Below are 20,975 nucleotides of genomic sequence, written 5' to 3' on the forward strand. Positions count from 1 at the left end.
TCCGCAATCCCCCAACCTCAACCAACTTGAGATGTTTGGGATGAGTCGGACCGCAGAGGGAAAGAAAAGCAGCCAACAAGTGCTCAGCATATGTGAGAACTCCTTCAAGACTGTTGGAAAAGAATTCCAGGTGAAGTTGGTTGAGAGAATGCCAAGAGTGTGCAAAGCTGTCATCAAGGCAAAGTGGGGCTATTTGAAGAATATCAAATATCAAATATATTTTGATTAGTTTAACACTTTTTTGGTTACTACATGATTCCATATGTGTTATTCATAGTTTTGATGTATTCACTATTATTCTACAATGTAGAAAATAGTAAGAATAAAGAAAAACCCTTGAATGGGTGGGTGTTCTAAAACTTTTGACCCCCTATTCTAGTAACTTTCTCAATCCTGGTTGGGAGATTACCATCTTGGCTTCCTCCAACCAGGATTTCTGGATAACCAGGGAATTTTGGGAGAATTACAAGACTTTTACAAACGTAGACCTTGGTGAAATGTTTTCATAGCTCAGCTCTGAGCTTCTTTCACTGGTATGTAGCCGCCACTAGAGGGCTCTACTGCCATTGAAGAAGACAGGAGAGACATCTCCTCGATCAGCCTGCCTGAATGACTGGTTCTCATACCCAGGGATGGAGCCAACCCCAACCCAGAGAAGGGGAAGTGTAAACTGGTCAGTGGAATAGGTAAGGGAGTGGAACAGAAAGGAAATATATTGTTAGTGGTAATAAGAGGGATATGGTTACAGGGGGTCACAGTTGGCCTGACCTCATCCCCCACGCTCTCCTGATCCTCTCCCCCACTGCCAATGCCTGAATCTGGGCTCTGAGGGGCCAAGAGTTGGGCCTGGAGCTGCAGATTATCCACACGTTCATAGGAGGAAGACATTGTGAGAGAACCTCCTCCAACCCCCATCTCCGTACCCTTTCCCCCTACACTATCCAACCCAGGTAGGGTGAAGGGAAGCTGGGGGAAAGCGGACAGGGAAATGGGTAAGGGGGTGGAGCAGAATGTAAAGTTATTGTTATTGATAAGAGGAAGAAGCGGAACAAGATGGAAGTCCTGAGAGACAAAATGGGGGGTGGATGCAATAGGCCCGACCGCATCCTCCACGCTCTCCTGACTTTCCTGATCCTCTGCCCCACTGCCGATGCCTGAATCTGGGCTTATGAGGGCCCGACGCTCGGCCTGGAGCTTCTCGACACGCCCGTAAGAAGAAACCTGGAGGATATCTTCACCTGCACTGATGCCTTCAAGTACACCTCCACCCCCCATCTCTCCATCCTTCCCTCCACCCAACATCTCTCCATCTTTCCCTCCACCCCTGATATCTTCGGCCTTCCCCCCTACACCTCTATTACTATCCATCCTATCTCCTCTGTTCTCCTCCTTCCACTCATCTATCATTTCAGTAGTGCCACCTACTGGTCCGTAAGGGGAGTGTACAGAGCAGGGTTCCAGCTTGATGGAGGTGGATCCAGGCTGGGAGCATTGAGATAAGAAGTAGCTGGAGTTGGAGAAGCCGGAGCAGAAGGAGTGGCCACTGTTATCCCATCTCTTCTCTTGTGGTGGTGCCGTCCTCAAGGGGGTGACATTGTCCAGGCTGTCGGTGATCTCTACCTGGGAGATGTCTTCACGGTGCGAGGCAGAGTTGATGGATTCAAGGGCAAACAAAGGACCCAGCCAAGCCTGTAGGCACGGACACACACACAGACACAGACACAGACACACACACAGACACAGACACAGACACAGACACAGACACCGACACAGACACAGACACAGACACAGACACAGACACCGACACCGACACCGACACCGACACAGACACAGACACAGACACAGACACAGACACAGACACAGACACAGACACAGACACAGACACAGACACAGACACAGACACAGACACAGACACCGACACAGACACAGACACAGACACAGACACACACACACACACACACACACACACACAGAGAGAGAGAGAGAGAGAGAGAGAGAGAGAGAGAGAGAGAGAAAGAGAGACATATAGAGGAGAGGTAAATGAAAGGATTATTATTTTAATTTTCTATTGCAGAGGAGGCTTGTAAGGTGACGACTGCACTGTCTTCCGACAGGTGGCTTCAATAATACATGATGCTAATTCTTAGACAATGGTGAGGACAGCTCATAATAATGTCTGGTAATAAATATATGGAAACTATGTGTTTTATCTGTTTGATACCATTCCATTAGGCTCCAGCCATTATAACCCAACTACAGCCATTATAACCAAACTACAGCCATTATAACCTAACTACCACCATTATAACCTAACTACCACCATTATAACCCAACTACAGCCATTATAACCCAACTACAGCCATTATAACCTAAATGCCACCATTATAACCTAAATACCACCATTATAACCTAACTACAGCCATTATAACCTAACTACCGCCATTATAACCTAAATACCACCATTATAACCTAACTACAGCCATTATAACCCAACTACAGCCATTATAACCTAAATACCACCATTATAACCTAAATACCACCATTATAACCTAACTACAGCCATTATAACCGAAATACCACCATTATAACCTAAATACCACCATTATAACCCAACTACAGCCATTATAACCTAAATACCACCATTATAACCCAACTAAAGCCATTATAACCTAACTACAGCCATTATAACCTAAATACCACCATTAGGGAATAGGGTCCCTTTTGGCACGTAACTTCAGTCAAAAGTAGAACTGACCTTGAAGTTTCCATCGTGCTGGAGGTTGAGGCCCTCAAAGTACCTGGAGGGATCTGGTATAGGAGGATTCAGAATCTTCTTGACCCTGTCAGCAATGAACGGAAATGAAAGGAAGTTGCACTTAACCAACTACAAAACATTACATCTAAAACATGATGTTTACTTTGCAGTCTGTTGGTGTTAAAATACATCACATTTACAATGGACCCCAACCCCTTCCACAAACACACACCCACACCCACACACACACACACACACACACACCCACACACACAGACACCCACCCACACACAGACACAGACACACACAGACACACACAGACACCCACACACACACACACACACACACACACACACACACACACACACACCCACACACACACACACACACACACACACACACCCACACACACACACACACACACACACACACACACAGACACCCACACACACACACACACACACACACCCACACACACACACCCACACACACACATACACACACACACACCCACACACACACACACACACACACCCACACACACACACACACACACCCACACACACACACACACACACACACACACACACACACACACACACACACAGACACACACACACACACACAGACACACACAGACACCCACCCACACACACACAGACACACACACAGACACAGACACACACAGACACACACACACACACACACACACACACACACACACACACACACACACACACCCACACCCACACCCCCTCCCACCAACACACACACACACACAGACAAAGACACACACAGAGACCCACCCACACACACACAGACACACACACACACACAGACACACACAGACACACAGACACACACACACACACACACACACACAGAGAGACAGTACTCACTTTCCTTTGCAGATCAACATGGAGACCAGCAGGACCAGTACAACAACAGCTCCCACCACGGTGACCACCACAAAGTCCTGGTCTAGAACATCAGGACTACCTGAGAAGAGGATCAGAGGAACAACATAGAACATATTTAGAACGTACATAACAACGCCACTGTTTTACTGAAAGATTGGCATAGAAAACTCTTCATGTACATTTCTGTCTGTAAGTTTGTTTTGAGCATGTGTCTGCCTGTAAGAACGAAAGAAAGAAATAGGGAAGAAAGAAGAAGCTATTTTTCAAGATTCATATGGAAACACACTACTATGCCTGCCTTCCAAATGGCAACATATTCCCTGTTTAGTGCAGTGCTTTTGGCCCCTAGTGCTCTGCACTATGTAGGGAACTATAGGGCCATTTGGGACACAGCCCAAGTATATATAGGCCCACATTCAAATGTGTACTAATAACCAATGATATCACTGATGCTCTATTTACCTGTTGGCTTCATCTGGCCCAGAGTGGAGACCCATGATGCACTGGGGCTCCAGTCGCTCCACTGACAGTCTGGGTAATCGTCTGGGTCGGCTCGAACCCGGACTCTGACCTGGTACCTCCTTCCTCTCTCCAGCATCTCAGGGTCCAGGTCAAAATATGTCTGTTTGTTTGATATGTTCACCTCCACAGCATCCTGCAGTAGCACAATATACAGTAGGTCTACTTTTACATAGTGTACAAAGAGAGAGACACAGTTGTTATTATCTGTCCTCTGTCTCTCTTCCTCCCCCCTCTCTCTCCCTCTCTCTCACCTCCCAGTGATGTAGTTCCTGTTTCCACTGTAGTTGGAAGTCATAGTTGAATATCATTTCTGAAATGGGAGCTCCTGGTGTCCAGGCAATTGAGGCATTGATGACGGTCAGCTTGCCAGGGGGATGCATTTTAACTGCCAAACACAAAACAACACAGTTAATGTACTCATACGTTACAGCCTTATTCTAAAATTGATTTTTTTTAAATATTTCCCCATCAATCTACACACAACACCCCATAATGACAAAGCGAAAACTGTTTTTTTGAAATGTTTGCAAATTTATTAAAGGTAAAAAACAGAAATACCTTATTTCCATCAGTATTCAGACCCTTTCCTATCAGACTCGAAATTGAGCTCAGGTGCATCCTGTTTCCATTGATCATCCTTGAGATGGTTCTCCAACTTCATTGGAGTCCACCGGTGCTAAATTAAATTGATTGGACATGATTTGGAAAGGAACACACCTGTCTTTATAAGGTCCCACAGTTGACAGTGCATGTCAGAGCAAAAACCAAGTCATTAGGTCGAAGGAATCCGTAGAGCTCCGAGACAGGATTGTGTTGAGGCACAGATCCGGGGAAGGGAACCAAAAAATGTCTGCAGCATTGAAGGTCGCCAAGAACACAGTGGCTCCATCTTTTTTAAATGGAAGATGTTTGGAACCACCAAGACTCTTCCTAGATCTGGCCGCCCGGCCAAACTCAGCTATCGGGGGAGGTGACCAAGAACCCGATGGTCAACCCGATGACAGAGCTCCAGAGTTCCTCTATGGAAATGGGAAAACCTTCCAGAAGGACATTCATCTATGCAATCATCTATACAAATCAGGCCTTTATGGTAGAGTGACCAGTCGGAAGCCACTCCTCAAAAAAAGGCACGACAGCCCGCTTGGTGTTTACCAAAAGGCACCTAAAAGACTCACACCATGAGAAACAAGATTCTCTGGTCTGATGAAACCAAGATTAAACTCCTTGGCCAGAATGCCAAGCGTCACGTCTGGAGGAAACCTGGCACCATCCCTATGGTGAAGCATAGTACTGGCAGCATCATGTTGTGGGGGTGTTTTTCAGTGGCAGGGACTGGGAGACTAGTCAGGATTGAGGGAAGGGTGTAAGGAGAAAAGAACAGAGAGATCCTTGATGAAAACCTGCTCCAGAGCACTCAGTACCTCTGACTGGGGCTAAGGTTCACCTTCCAACAGGACCTGAAGCACACAGCCAAGACAACGCAGGAGTGGCTTCAGGACAGGTCTCTGAATGTCCTTGAGTGGCCCGGACATGAACCCGATCGAACATTTATTTCACCTTTATTTAACCAGGTAGGCAAGTTCTCTGGAGAGACCTGAAAATAGCTGTGCAGCAACTCTCCCCGCCCACTCTGACAGAACTTGAGAGGATATGCAGAGAAGAATGGGAGAAATTCCCCAAATACATCTGTGCCAAGTTTGTAGCGACATACCCAAGAAGACCCGAGGCTGCAATCGCTACCAAATGTGTCTCAACAAAGTACTGAGTTAAAGGGTCTGAATACTTATGTCAATTTTTTATTTTTTTTATACATTTGCAAAAATGTATAAAAACCTGTTTTTGCTTTGTCATTATGGGGTATTGTGATGTCATTATGGGGTATTGCGATGTCATTATGGGGTATTGTGTGTAGATTATGAGGGGGAAAAGGATTTTATACATTTTAGAATAAGGCTGTAACATAACAAAATGTGGAAAAGGTGAAGGGGTCTGAAGACCTGAATGCACTGTAAATTAATAAGCTTTCCAGCATGATTGTATTGCATTTTGTTGTATCATAGTGTATTGATTTTGTGTATTTTGTATGCTGACTTCACAAAACCTCATAAAGTTATGGTATTGTATCGTTGTAGTTGGTGTACAATTAATGTAGTAGGTTAGTAATAGATGACACATCGTACATAATATCACTCAAATTACTGTACACTTACTGTGGTTAAATGGTTGATACAGGTATTCAATCTGTATCACATAATCTTCTGCTTGTCCACACCGTACAACAATGGATATTTCATCCTCTTCCCAAAAGAACTGAAAGATCATTTACAGAAGTTCAGTTATCCAGGGTTGTTTGTCTATCGGTCTATATATATGCTGTCATTGTCTTATTATTATTATTATTAGTATCCTTATTAGTATTCTTATTATTCTTATTATTAGTATCCTTATTAGTATTCTTATTATTCTTATTATTAGGAAAAAATGTTATTATATATATTTTTTTAAATGACCAATTCCTGGTTAATTTATTCATTCAGATTAATGTGTTACATTCATGTTATTACTTTTTAAATTGTTTTTAAATCATTGTTTTGATCTATAATAATGCACATATATAACCAAGCATTGGTTTTAACTTGATGTAGTTTTATAAAACTCACTGGATTGCCCTCAAAGACCAGACTGCCGCCTCTCAAGGTTGTGTTGAAACCGGCCAAGGACTTCATCTCACATTGCCTGTAGTTACAACAGTGAACCATTGTTTCAGTTAGCATCCCAAATGGCACCCTATTCCCTATATAGTGCACTACTTTTGACCAAGACTATGGGAATAGAGTTCCAGTGAGGGTGCATCCTTAGTCTTCTTTACCTTTTAAACCCGGGGTATTCACCATGCAGAGTGCACGGCATGTCTGGGGGTATGCATGTGTTGTTCAACACACATGTGATGTTACTGATGAAGTCATTGACACACTGTAGATCTTTGAGAAACAGAGACAGAGAGAGTGAGAGAGGAGAGAGAGAGGCAGAGAGAGAGAGAAAGAGGCAGAGAGAGAGGCAGAGAGAGAGGCAGAGAGAGAGGCAGAGAGAGAGAAAGAGGCAGAGAGAGAGGCAGAGAGAGAGGCAGAGAGAGAGGGAAAGAGGCAGAGAGAGAGGGAAACAGAGAGAAAGAAAAAAATAACAACAGTGTTAATATAAGGGTCGATATAATGTTTTATAAGGCTCTATATCATGTTTTGTAAGACTCTATAACATGTTTTACAAGACACTGTCATGTTTTACAAGGCTCTATGTCATGTTTTATAAGGCTCTATGTCATGTTTTGTAAGACTCTATAACATGTTTTACAAGACACTGTCCTGTTTTATAAGGCTCTATGTCATGTTGTTAAGGATCTATGTCATGTTTTTTAAGGCTCTGTGTCATGTTTTACAAGGCTCTATGTCATGTTTAATCATACACTACCATTCAAAAGTTTGGGGTCACTTAGAAATGTCCTTGTTTTTGAAAGAAAGGCATTTTTTGCCCATTAAAATAACATCAAATTGATCACAAACACAGTGTAGACATTGTTGATGTTGTAAATGACTATTGTTGCTGGAAATGGCAGATTATTTATGGAATATCTACATAGGCGTACAGAGGCCTCTTATCAGCAACCATCACTCCTGTGTTCCAATGGCATGTTGTGTTAGCTAACCATTCATTTCTATTAGGCACAAAATAATAACACGGTTGTAGAGTCACAAGCTTGATGTAATCATTGCATGCTATGAATATGGGACCAAATACAAAACTGTTTACTACTTTAACACACATTAAAGAACTTTTGGACTCCTAAAATGGGTAGACTATGCACAAAAGGTGCTGTCATTTCTAAAAAAGGTTCACCCGATATGGATGTAAATACACTCAAAATAAAGCTGACAGTCTGCACTTTAACCTCAAAGTCATTATACATGTGTTGTAATGCATTGTGAAGGGTATTGATGACTTACAGGACTGTGGTTGGCTGGAGCAGGTTAGTAGGGGGAGGAGCAGGATGACATAGAGACACCATAGAACCATTATGACTTCTTCCTGGTCCTTTTTCTCATTCTAGAACACAGTAGGAGACATGACCTTAGCAAAGGGTGACAGGTGGCTTAGTGTTCCAAATGGTACCCTATTTCTTATATAGGGCACTACTTTTGACCAGGGCTCATTTGACTCTGGTCAAAAGTAGTGAACTATGTAGGGAATAGGGTGACATTTGGGATGGAAGAAAGACTGAAGCATGAGAAGAAAAAGAGCAACTTTCTATGTCTGTCTGCATGGTGTGTTTTTTCCATGAAAGTAGATCAAGTGTTATCAGTTTAAGCGTAGCCACACACGCATACACACACACACACACACACACACACACACACACACACACAGTGAAAGCCACAGAAACTGAACAGGTGTGCAAGTGGGAGAGGGATCCATACATCCTCATTTACAGAATAGAAACTTATTAGGTCACATAAGGTGAAATACATGTCAGATATAATTAACATCAGTTGAATCGAAGTAACATCTGTTTTACTGTTGCATATCAGTAGACATGAAGGTTATTTGTGTAAAACATATCAGTAGACATGAAGGTTATTTGTGTAAATCATATCAGTAGACATGAAGGTTATTTGTGTAAAACATATCAGTAGACATGAAGGTTATTTGTGTAAAACATATCAGTAGACATGAAGGTTATTTGTGTAAATCATATCAGTAGACATGAAGGTTATTTGTGTAAATCATATCAGTAGACATGAAGGTTATTTGTGTAAATCATATCAGTAGACATGAAGGTTATTTGTGTAAAACATATCAGTAGACATGAAGGTTATTTGTGTAAAACATATCAGTAGACATGAAGGTTATTTGTGTAAAACATATCAGTAGACATGAAGGTTATTTGTGTAAAACATATCAGTAGACATGAAGGTTATTTGTGTAAAACATATCAGTAGACATGAAGGTTATTTGTGTAAATCATATCAGTAGACATGAAGGTTATTTGAGTAAAACATATCAGTAGACATGAAGGTTATTTGTGTAAAACATATCAGTAGACATGAAGGTTATTTGTGTAAAACATATCAGTAGACATGAAGGTTATTTGTGTAAAACATATCAGTAGACGAAGGTTATTTGTGTAAAACATATCAGTAGACATGAAGGTTATTTGTGTAAAACATATCAGTAGACATGAAGGTTATTTGTGTAAAACATATCAGTAGACATGAAGGTTATTTGTGTAAAACATATCAGTAGACATGAAGGTTATTTGTGTAAAACATATCAGTAGACATGAAGGTTATTTGTGTAAAACATATCAGTAGACATGAAGGTTATTTGTGTAAAACATATCAGTAGACATGAAGGTTATTTGAGTAAAACATATCAGTAAACATGAAGGTTATTTGCTTAAAACATATCAGTAGACATGAGGGTTATTTGTGTAAAACATATCAGTAGACATGAAGGTTATTTGCTTAAAACATATCAGTAGACATGAAGGTTATTTGTGTAAAACATATCAGTAGACATGAGGGTTATTTGTGTAAAACATATCAGTAGACATGAAGGTTATTTGTGTAAAACATAACAGTAGACATGAGGGTTATTTGTGTAAAACATATCAGTAGACATGAGGGTTATTTGAGTAAAACATATCAGTAGACATGAAGGTTATTTGCTTAAAACATATCAGTAGACATGAAGGTTATTTGTGTAAAACATATCAGTAGACATGAAGGTTATTTGAGTAAAACATATCAGTAGACATGAGGGTTATTTGTGTAAAACATATCAGTAGACATGAAGGTTATTTGTGTAAAACATATCAGTAGACATGAGGGTTATTTGTGTAAAACATATCAGTAGACATGAGGGTTATTTGTGTAAATCATATCAGTAGATATGAAGGTTATTTGTGTAAAACATATCAGTAGACATGAGGGTTATTTGTGTAAAACATATCAGTAGACATGAGGGTTATTTGTGTAAAACATATCAGTAGACATGAAGGTTATTTGTGTAAAACATATCAGTAGACATGAGGGTTATTTGTGTAAAACATATCAGTAGACATGAGGGTTATTTGTGTAAAACATATCAGTAGACATGAAGGTTATTTGTGTAAATCATATCAGTAGACATGAGGGTTATTTGTGTAAAACATATCAGTAGACATGAGGGTTATTTGTGTAAAACATATCAGTAGACATGAAGGTTATTTGTGTAAAACATATCAGTAGACATGAGGGTTATTTGTGTAAAACATATCAGTAGACATGAAGGTTATTTGTGTAAAACATATCAGTAGACATGAGGGTTATTTGTGTAAAACATATCAGTAGACATGAGGGTTATTTGTGTAAAACATATCAGTAGACATGAGGGTTATTTGTGTAAAACATATCAGTAGACATGAAGGTTATTTGTGTAAATCATATCAGTAGACATGAGGGTTATTTGTGTAAAACATATCAGTAGACATGAGGGTTATTTGTGTAAAACATATCAGTAGACATGAAGGTTATTTGAGTAAAACATCTTATTAACAAAGTTGCATTTGTTTAAACCAACGTTCTTATACACTGGTATGCCAGAAACAAGCCAAGCACAAACTTAAACATGCATAGCATGTTAGCATTAAAATGCATAGCATTTTAGGTGCATTTCAAACATTTACATGTTTTTAATATTGCAGATATTTTGTCTCTTACCTTTAGATATTGAACGGCCCAAGCTGGGCAGCTTGTGTCATTGGATGAGTTGTGATGGAACTAATTAAAAAACATGGAAAGGGTTGGACGAAGGATGATAGCTCTACTGATGGTGTTACTAACTATGGTATTACTCCAACTCGAGTGAGTGAGTGAGTGAGTGAGTGAGTCAGTCTCCCTCCCTGTCTCCCTCCCTGTCTCCCTCCCTCCCTCCCTCCCTCCCTCCCTCCCTCCCTCCCTCCCTCCCTCCCTCCCTCCCTCCCTCCCTCCCTCCCTCCCTCCCTCCCTCCCTCCCTCCCTCCCTCCCTCCCTCCCTCCCTCCCTCCCTACCAATTTCAGTGTGTCAATCATAATCAAGATGATCATCCTACAAATGACCAGCGTCTCTCTGTGACACGTTCTAACACACTCTGGTTCTAGAAATATACACTTAGCCACACACTATACTATCACCTAAAGACGTTTCCAGAACCATGGCCAGAGATGCAACAGTTGAACCATGCTAATCATCTGAGACACTGTTGTCCTTTGACAGTCACTATTGCTGTTATTGATATCTCTGTATATTATTGTCAGGGCCTGTATTCATAAAGCATTTCAGAGTAGAAGTACCGATCTAGGATCAGTTTAGCCTTTTAGATCATAATGTATAAGATTACATGGACAAGGGGACCTGATCCCAGATCAATAAAGCATCTCAGAGTAGAAGTGCTGATCTAGGATCAGTTTTGCCTTTTATATATATATATATATATATATATATAAACAGTAGTTCCGATAGCTGTACATGGGCAGTGTGCTGTTTGCTACCATTCTCTCATCTGTTTTTTTTAGTAAAAGGTCACTGTGGTTAGAGAGACATGTTATGTTCAGTCTGAGGTGTGAAGTTTCCACTCCTTTAAAAAAATAAAAAAAACACCTAAAAACAACCATCTAACAGGTATAAGATGTGTTGACTGGGTGAAGAAGAAGAAGGCTCATAATAAAGCCTGGAATGGAGTTCAAGGAATCAGTGTGTTTGATGTGTTTGATACCCTTCCATTAATTCTGTTCCAGCCATTACTAGGAGTCCGTCCTCCAATTTAAAGTGCCACCAGCCACCACTGGTTTCTGTACATTGTTAGCTGTGAAGCCTTGTGATGTCGTGTTCACTGTCGTGTTCACTGTTCACTTTCCAGCCCTAACCTGGTAGCCTGGTCCCAGATCAAAGCTTTCCTGCCTTAACCTGGTAGCCTGGTCCCAGATCAGGGCTTTTCCTGTCTTAACCTGGTAGCCTGGTCCCAGATCAGGGCTTTTCCTGTCTTAACCTGGTAGCCTGGTCCCAGATCAGGGCTTTTCCTGTCTTAACCTGGTAGCCTGGTCCCAGATCAGGGCTTTTCCTATCTTATCCTGGTAGCCTGGTCCCAGATCAGGGCTTTTCCTGTCTTAACCTGGTAGCCTGGTCCCAGATCAAAGCTTTCCAGCCCTAACCTGGTAGCCTGGTCCCAGATCAGGGCTTTTCCTGTCTTAACCTGGTAGCCTGGTCCCAGATCAAAGCTTTCCAGCCCTAACCTGGTAGCCTGGTCCCAGATCAAAGCTTTCCAGCCCTAACCTGGTAGCCTGGTCCCAGATCAGGGCTTTTCCTGTCTTAACCTGGTAGCCTGGTCCCAGATCAGGGCTTTTCCTGTGTTAACCTGATATCCTGGTCCCAGATCAGGGCTTTCCAGCCCTAACCTGCTAGCCTGGTCCCAGATCAGGGCTTTTCCTGTCTTAACCTGATATCCTGGTCCCAGATCAAAGTTTTCCTGCCTTAACCTGATATCCTGGTCCCAGATCAGGGCTTTTCCTGTCTTAACCTGATAGCCTGATCCCAGATCAGGGCTTTTCCTGTCTTAACCTGATATCCTGGTCCCAGATCAAACCTTTCCTGCCTTAACCTGATATCCTGGTCCCAGATCAGGGCTTTTCCTGTCTTAACCTGGTAGCCTGGTCCCAGATCAGGGCTTTTCCTGTCTTAACCTGGTAGCCTGGTCCCAGATCAGGGCTTTTCCTGTCTTAACCTGGTAGCCTGGTCCCAGATCAGGGCTTTTCCTGTCTTAACCTGGTAGCCTGGTCCCAGATCAGGGCTTTTCCTATCTTATCCTGGTAGCCTGGTCCCAGATCAGGGCTTTTCCTGTCTTAACCTGGTAGCCTGGTCCCAGATCAAAGCTTTCCAGCCCTAACCTGGTAGCCTGGTCCCAGATCAGGGCTTTTCCTGTCTTAACCTGGTAGCCTGGTCCCAGATCAAAGCTTTCCAGCCCTAACCTGGTAGCCTGGTCCCAGATCAAAGCTTTCCAGCCCTAACCTGGTAGCCTGGTCCCAGATCAAAGTTTTCCTGCCTTAACCTGATATCCTGGTCCCAGATCAGGGCTTTTCCTGTCTTAACCTGATAGCCTGATCCCAGATCAGGGCTTTTCCTGTCTTAACCTGATATCCTGGTCCCAGATCAAAGCTTTCCTGCCTTAACCTGATATCCTGGTCCCAGATCAGGGCTTTTCCTGTCTTAACCTGGTAGCCTGGTCCCAGATCAGGGCTTTTCCTGTCTTAACCTGGTAGCCTGGTCCCAGATCAGGGCTTTTCCTGTCTTAACCTGGTAGCCTGGTCCCAGATCAGGGCTTTTCCTGTCTTAACCTGGTAGCCTGGTCCCAGATCAGGGCTTTTCCTATCTTATCCTTGTAGCCTGGTCCCAGATCAGGGCTTTTCCTGTCTTAACCTGGTAGCCTGGTCCCAGATCAAAGCTTTCCAGCCCTAACCTGGTAGCCTGGTCCCAGATCAGGGCTTTTCCTGTCTTAACCTGGTAGCCTGGTCCCAGATCAAAGCTTTCCAGCCCTAACCTGGTAGCCTGGTCCCAGATCAAAGCTTTCCAGCCCTAACCTGGTAGCCTGGTCCCAGATCAGGGCTTTTCCTGTCTTAACCTGGTAGCCTGGTCCCAGATCAGGGCTTTTCCTGTGTTAACCTGATATCCTGGTCCCAGATCAGGGCTTTCCAGCCCTAACCTGCTAGCCTGGTCCCAGATCAGGGCTTTTCCTGTCTTAACCTGATATCCTGGTCCCAGATCAAAGTTTTCCTGCCTTAACCTGATATCCTGGTCCCAGATCAGGGCTTTTCCTGTCTTAACCTGATAGCCTGATCCCAGATCAGGGCTTTTCCTGTCTTAACCTGATATCCTGGTCCCAGATCAAAGCTTTCCTGCCTTAACCTGATATCCTGGTCCCAGATCAGGGCTTTTCCTGTCTTAACCTGATAGCCTGATCCCGGATCAGGGCATTCCTGCTATAACATGTTAGCCTGATCCCAGATCAGGGCTTTCCTGACGTAACCTGAAAGCAGAGAACATACACACACGCATGCATTGCCCACGCAAGCTTGAACACAAGTGCAGTCTTCATGCAAGCTAACACACACACATTGTGCATGCACACACACACACACACACACACACACACACACACACACACACACACACACACACGGGCTACAGGTAAGAAAACCACAACGTCCTCGTTTCCCAGAATGTTTACAAGCTGTTTCCAATAACAAACAAACCTCAAACCACTAACACCCCCGTCCCCTCCTCTCTTCTCTACCTCTCTTCTCATCCTCTCCCAAACTAAACCTCATACTAACACCCCCTCCCTTCTTCTTATGTACACCTCTCACCTCACCCTCCCTATCACTCTCTGACTTCCTTTCTACCAACGCTCACTCCCTGACTCTCCCCTCCTCCCCCTCCCTATCTTCTTTCTGATTCCCCCCTCCCTATCTTCTCTCTGACTTATTTTCCACCAACGCTCACTCCCTGACTTTCCCCTCCTCCCCCTCTTCTCTGACTTCCTTTCCACCAACGCTCACTCCCTGACTCTCCCCTCCTCCCCCTCCCCCTCCCCCTCCCTATCTTCTCTCTGACTTCCTTTCCACCAACACTCTCTCCCCTCCTCCCCCTTCACCTCCTCCTCTTGTCTTTGACTTCCTCTGTACCTGTGGCTAGATGTGTACATCCTGTCCTACTTAAACACTGGAACAAATCAACCCCTAGGCTACATCCTAACTGGCACCCTTATTCCCTATATAGTGCACTATATACCCTAGAGGTCCTGGTTAAAAGTAGTACACAATATAAGGAATAGGGTGCCATTAGGAACACATTCCAAAGCCCCTCAACAATGAGAACAACGGTCTCCAGTTCAACTCTACTGGGAGCCCACAAGGTGTGCAGGGTTTTGCTCCATTTCTATTTGAACATCCTGTCCTAGTAAACCCTGGCCCAGATCAGCTCCTAGTCCTCTACATAATAAAGCCCTAATCAATCTATAGCCCCCTCTATAATAAAGCCATAATCAATCTATAGCCCCCTCTATAATAAAGCCCTAATCAACCCATAGCCCCCTCTATAATAAAGCCCTAATCAATCCATAGCCCCCTCTATAATAAAGCCCTAATCAACCTATAGCCCACTCTATAATAAAGCCCTAATCAGCTCCTAGCCTCCTCCATAATGAAGTCCTAATCAGCTCCTAGCCCCCTCCATAATGAAGCTCTAATCAGCTCCTAGCCCCCTCCATAATGAAGCTCTATTCAGCTCCTAGCCCCCTCCATAATGAAGCCCTAATCAGCCCCTAGCCCCCTCCATAATGACGCTCTAATCAGCTCCTAGCCCCCTCCATAATGAAGTCCTAATCAGCTCCTAGCCCCCTCCATAATGAAGCTCTAATCAGCTCCTAGCCCCCTCCATAATGAAGCCATATTCAGCCACTAGTCACCTCTATAATAAAGCCCTAATCAACCCATAGCCCCCTCTATAGTAAAGCCCTAATCAATCCATAGCCCCCTCTATAATAAAGCCCTAATCAATCCATAGCCCCCTCTATAATAAAGCCCTAATCAACCTATAGCCCACTCTATAATAAAGCCCTAATCAAAACCTAGCCCCCTCCATAATGAAGCTCTAATCAGCTCCTAGCCCCCTCCATAATGAAGTCCTAATCAGCTCCTAGCCCCCTCCATAATGAAGCTCTAATCAGCTCCTAGCCCCCTCCATAATGAAGCTCTAATCAGCTCCTAGCCCCCTCCATAATGAAGCTCTAATCAGCTCCTAGCCCCCTCCATAATGAAGTCCTAATCAGCTCCTAGCCCCTCCATAATGAAGCTCTAATCAGCTCCTAGCCCCCTCCATAATGAAGCTCTAATCAGCTCCTAGCCCACTCCATAATGAAGTCCTAATCAGCTCCTAGCCCCCTCCATAATGAAGCTCTAATCAGCTCCTAGCCCCCTCCATAATGAAGCTCTAAACAGCTCCTAGCCCCCTCCATAATGAAGTCCTAATCAGCTCCTAGCCCCCTCCATAATGAAGCTCTAATCAGCTCCTAGCCCCCTCCATAATGAAAATTGAACCAGCTCCTAGCCCTCTCCATAATGAAGATTGAATCAGCTCCTAGCCCCCTCCATAATGAAAATTGAACCAGCTCCTAGCCCCCTCCATAATGAAAATTGAACCAGCTCCTAGCCCTCTCCATAATGAAGTCCTTATCAGCTCCTAGCCCTCTCCATAATGAAGTCCTAATCAGCTCCTAGCCCTCTCCATAATGAAGTCCTTATCAGCTCCTAGCCCCCTCCATAATGAAGTCCTAGTCAGCTCCTAGCCCCCTCCATAATGAAACCCTAATCAGCTCCTAGCCCCCTCCACAATGAAGCTCTAATCAGCTCCTAGCCCCCTCCATAATGAAGATTGAATCAGCTCCTAGCCCCCTCCATAATGAAAATCTAATTAGCTCCTAGCCCCTCCATAATGAAGATTGAATCAGCTCCTAGCCCCCTCCATAATGAAACTCTAATTAGCTCCTAGCCCCCTCCATAATGAAGATTGAATCAGCTCCTAGCCCCCTCCATAATGAAACTCTAATTAGCTCCTAGCCCCCTACACAAAGACTCCCTAATCAGCCCCTAGCTTCTTCCACAATGAGGACAGTGGTCTTCAACCTTGATTCTAGAGATCTAAAGGGTGTGCAGGGTTTTGGTGCAGCCCAGCACTAACACAGAACAAAGCCTGGGCTTCTCTGGGCCCAGGATGGAAGAATCCTTTCCTAGCGCATAGCCTAGACCAATTTCATCAGCCCCAAGGGATGGGAGAGGTGTATGCAATATTGTAACAGCTTCGCTCTCTGTGAGTCTCTCAAGTGATAATAGTCATCATCATCATCATGATCACTATCGTGATCATGACCTTAACTGTGTAATACTGTGTCTTCCAAATGATCACACTCAAACCCACACATGGCCACACACACAGGCAGAGTAGCTTTTCTTGATTGAACAACAAATGTAATCCAGAACCAATACATCATAGATGTAGGATCTTCATTTGAGACAGTTTTCTATAGCAGGAAAATGATCCTGCAGCAACTGGAAATGTGAAATTATTATGTGGATTATAGTTATGTGGATTATGGATATTTGTTGTAGGGGCTGATACATTTTTCGATAGGGCAAGTCAAGTCTGACATTTTAAATTGCAAATTACAAGCGTTAGAAGCCTTATTGAGCCTTGAATACACTACAAGTTTTGCATTTTCTACTGTGCAGGAAAATTCTAAGCAACAAAAGAGTGATCGAATTAAGATCCTACATCTGTATATGAATATTCAAAGAGACTCTTACCTTACTGTATAGTGGACCTTCTTGTAGTCTCAGAAACACCGGCTTCTCAATGCTCTACGGTTGAGTTACGTTTCACTCTGAACTGAAGGACGAGTGCTTAATGATGAATCAGTTTCTTGTCTCTCAGTTGGTCGCCACCGGATGATTCAAACCCTTTAATGACGAGAAAAACATCTGACTGCCTTCTCTGAAAAGTAAAGGAGTGAACAGAAAAGGGATTTCTGTGGCTTCAGTTAGTTTCAACTGAAACCGCACACACACACACACACACACACACACACACACACACACACACACACACACGCACACACACACACACACACACACACACGTCATCAACGCTGTGATCTGTACTTGTCAGAAGCTGGGGTTAAATCAAAAATATGACATTTTTCAGTTGTTCTTCTTTCAGTCTCTGTTCTGGTTCCTTTTTTGTAAAGAATATGACTTCGGTTACTGTGAAATGTTGAGATGATGTAAAGTGTCAAATTAGAACATGTGTTTTTATTCCTTTCTGGAAATAACAGGAGCAAAAGCTTTGAAAGTGGCGAGTGGCGTGTGGCGTGTGGCGTGTGGCGAGTGGCGAGTGGCGAGTGGCGTGGTAGTGAGGTAGGGAGGTAGGGAGGTAGTGAGGTAGTGAGGTGGTGAGGTGGTGAGGTAGTGAGGTGGTGAGGTGGTGAGGTAGTGAGGTGGTGAGGTAGTGAGGTGGTGAGGTGGTGAGGTAGTGAGGTGGCGAGGGAGGTAGGGAGCTAGTGAGGTAGTGAGGTAGTGAGGTAGTGAGGTGGTGAGGTAGTGAGGTAGTGAGGTAGTGAGGGAGGTAGTGAGGTAGTGAGGTGGCGAGGGAGGTAGGGAGGTAGTGAGGTGGTGAGGTGGTGAGGTAGTGTGGGAGGTAGGGAGGTAGTGAGGTGGTGAGGTAGTGAGGTGGCGAGGGAGGTAGGGAGGTAGTGAGGTGGTGAGGTGGTGAGGTAGTGAGGTGGTGAGGTAGTGAGGTGGTGAGGTGGTGAGGTAGTGAGGTAGTGAGGTGGTGAGGTGGTGAGGTAGTGAGGTGGTGAGGTGGTGAGGTAGTGAGGTGGTGAGGTGGTGAGGTAGTGAGGTAGTGAGGTGGTGAGGTAGTGAGGTGGTGAGGTAGTGAGGTAGTGAGGTGGTGAGGTGGTGAGGTAGTGAGGTAGTGAGGTAGTGAGGTGGTGAGGTAGTGAGGTGGTGAGGTAGTGAGGTGGTGAGGTAGTGAGGTAGTGAGGTGGTGAGGTAGTGAGGTGGTGAGGTAGTGAGGTGGTGAGGTGGTGAGGTAGTGAGGTGGTGAGGTAGTGAGGTGGTGAGGTGGTGAGGTAGTGAGGTGGTGAGGTAGTGAGGTGGTGAGGTGGTGAGGTAGTGAGGTAGTGAGGTGGGGAGGTAGTGAGGTGGTGAGGTAGTGAGGTGGTGAGGTGGTGAGGTAGTGAGGTGGTGAGGTAGTGAGGTGGTGAGGTAGTGAGGTGGTGAGGTAGTGAGGTGGTGAGGTAGTGAGGTGGTGAGGTGGTGAGGTAGTGAGGTAGTGAGGTGGGGAGGTAGTGAGGTGGTGAGGGAGTTAGGGAGGTAGTGAGGTAGTGAGGTAGTGAGGTGGTGAGGTGGTGAGGTAGTGAGGTGGTGAGGTGGTGAGGTAGTGAGGTAGTGAGGTGGTGAGGTGGTGAGGTAGTGAGGTAGTGAGGTGGTGAGGTGGTGAGGTAGTGAGGTAGTGAGGTGGTGAGGTGGTGAGGTAGTGAGGTGGTGAGGTAGTGAGGTGGTGAGGTAGTGAGGTAGTGAGGTAGTGAGGTGGTGAGGTGGTGAGGTGGTGAGGTAGTGAGGTGGTGAGGTAGTGAGGTGGTGAGGTAGTGAGGTGGTGAGGTGGTGAGGTAGTGAGGTGGTGAGGTGGTGAGGTAGTGAGGTAGTGAGGTGGTGAGGTGGTGAGGTAGTGAGGTAGTGAGGTGGTGAGGTAGTGAGGTGGTGAGGTGGTGAGGTAGTGAGGTAGTGAGGTGGTGAGGTAGTGAGGTGGTGAGGTAGTGAGGTAGTGAGGTAGTGAGGTGGTGAGGTAGTGAGGTGGTGAGGTGGTGAGGTAGTGAGGTGGTGAGGTGGTGAGGTAGTGAGGTGGTGAGGTAGTGAGGTGGTGAGGTGGTGAGGTGGTGAGGTAGTGAGGTAGTGAGGTGGTGAGGTAGTGAGGTGGTGAGGTGGTGAGGTAGTGAGGTAGTGAGGTGGTGAGGTGGTGAGGTAGTGAGGTAGTGAGGTAGTGAGGTAGTGAGGCGGTGAGGTAGTGAGGTGGTGAAAGAGAGAGACAGAGACCAAATACGATGTTTTGCTGCCCTCAACTGGACAAAGTATGACTAGAGTCTGGCCTTGGTGTAACAAGTAGTTGATTTTCACAGCCGCTTTTCACCTCCACAAGCAGCTAGGAAAGGAGACTATTTAACATGTAATGAACAGCCTTCTTCCAACCGTGTCCAGGTGCTTTATTTACATAGAAAATGGATAAAGAGGTATAAGAGTTACTATAGAACTTATTTTTAATATTAGATACAAACAAAAACTCAACCATGTTCTTAACCAATTAAAGATCACTGATTACAATACACACCATCAGGAAGAGGTTTTTAGGGGTGGGGGTATTTTCCTCCCTGTTCTGCTGACTAGTATTTTTCTCTGCTCATAAAGGCCTAAGGCACTAATTTGGTGGTAAAAAAAACAAATAATCCTAAATGTTTTATTTTTACGAGTATTATTTCTTAAATGTGATTCATCAGGGGGCGCTGAAGCACATCCAGCATCCTTACTTCCTGCTGCTATGCATACCATTATTCCACATGAAGTACATTCCTATGACTACGGAATGTCTTCCGGTTTAAAGTGTGTGTGTGTGTTTCCGTGTGTGTCTGTGCGACCGGTGGGTGGGTCCACCCGGCCATCCTGTATCTCTGCTGAACAGTGGGTGGGTCTGGTCCAAACGTAGAGACAGATAACAAACTGAACCCGTTCATCTGATGATCATAAACACACAGACACACAGATTCAACAAAGAAATGAGGATGAGTCAACTATTATTTCCCAAGGATATGATTTCCCTTGGAGAACTCTGAATGCAGACATACAGAACTTCCTGAAATGACTATGTCCATTTACTGATACAGGACAAGTTTGGTAGGTGGGAACAGGAGCACAAACAGTTGATGATCAAACTGTAAGGTTACACTTACTAAAATACACTATTTACACCCCTTTAAATGAGTGAATTCAGCCATTTCAGCGATGCCCATTGCTGACAGGTATATAAAATCAAGCACACAGTCATGCAATCTCCATAGATAAACATCGGCAGTAGAATGGCCTTAATGAAGAGCTCAATGACTTTCA

General features: G+C 44.3%; 1 protein-coding gene across 3 annotated transcripts; it reads right to left on the reverse strand.

Annotated features, from left to right (window-relative positions):
• Window positions 1-274: 274 nt before the first annotated feature.
• Window positions 275-17,801, reverse strand: LOC116366488 (interleukin-2 receptor subunit beta-like). 3 transcript variants are annotated; one of them, XM_031818601.1, is made up of 10 exons: window positions 17,627-17,801; window positions 8,196-8,295; window positions 7,067-7,178; window positions 6,858-6,933; window positions 6,408-6,507; window positions 4,449-4,582; window positions 4,138-4,330; window positions 3,655-3,754; window positions 2,756-2,840; window positions 275-1,689 (listed from the first exon to the last, which is right to left on the reverse strand). In XM_031818601.1, exons 2-10 carry the CDS (start codon window positions 8,263-8,265, stop codon window positions 511-513), a joined length of 2,049 nt encoding a protein of 682 aa, XP_031674461.1. In that variant the 5' UTR covers window positions 8,266-8,295; window positions 17,627-17,801; the 3' UTR covers window positions 275-510. The 3 variants fall into 3 exon arrangements, with proteins under 3 accessions (XP_031674461.1, XP_031674462.1, XP_031674463.1); XM_031818602.1 differs by having other exon boundaries at window positions 17,622-17,801; XM_031818603.1 differs by lacking the exon at window positions 17,627-17,801 and adding an exon at window positions 10,950-11,056.
• Window positions 17,802-20,975: the final 3,174 nt, after the last annotated feature.

This window comes from Oncorhynchus kisutch, unplaced genomic scaffold (genome assembly GCF_002021735.2).
Source record: "Oncorhynchus kisutch isolate 150728-3 unplaced genomic scaffold, Okis_V2 scaffold1507, whole genome shotgun sequence".
In the NCBI taxonomy this organism is placed as follows: domain Eukaryota; kingdom Metazoa; phylum Chordata; class Actinopteri; order Salmoniformes; family Salmonidae; genus Oncorhynchus; species Oncorhynchus kisutch.

Bases quoted from the DNA above. Each gene is read 5' to 3' on its own strand.
- LOC116366488 (XM_031818601.1), bottom strand. From the start codon at position 8,265: ATGGTTCTATGGTGTCTCTATGTCATCCTGCTCCTCCCCCTACTAACC. The intron at 7,179-8,195 runs GTAAGTCATCAA...TGTTTCTCAAAG, and splicing joins CTCCAGCCAACCACAGTCCT to ATCTACAGTGTGTCAATGAC. The intron at 4,583-6,407 runs GTAAGTGTACAG...TGTGTTTGGCAG, and splicing joins GTATCAACCATTTAACCACA to TTAAAATGCATCCCCCTGGC.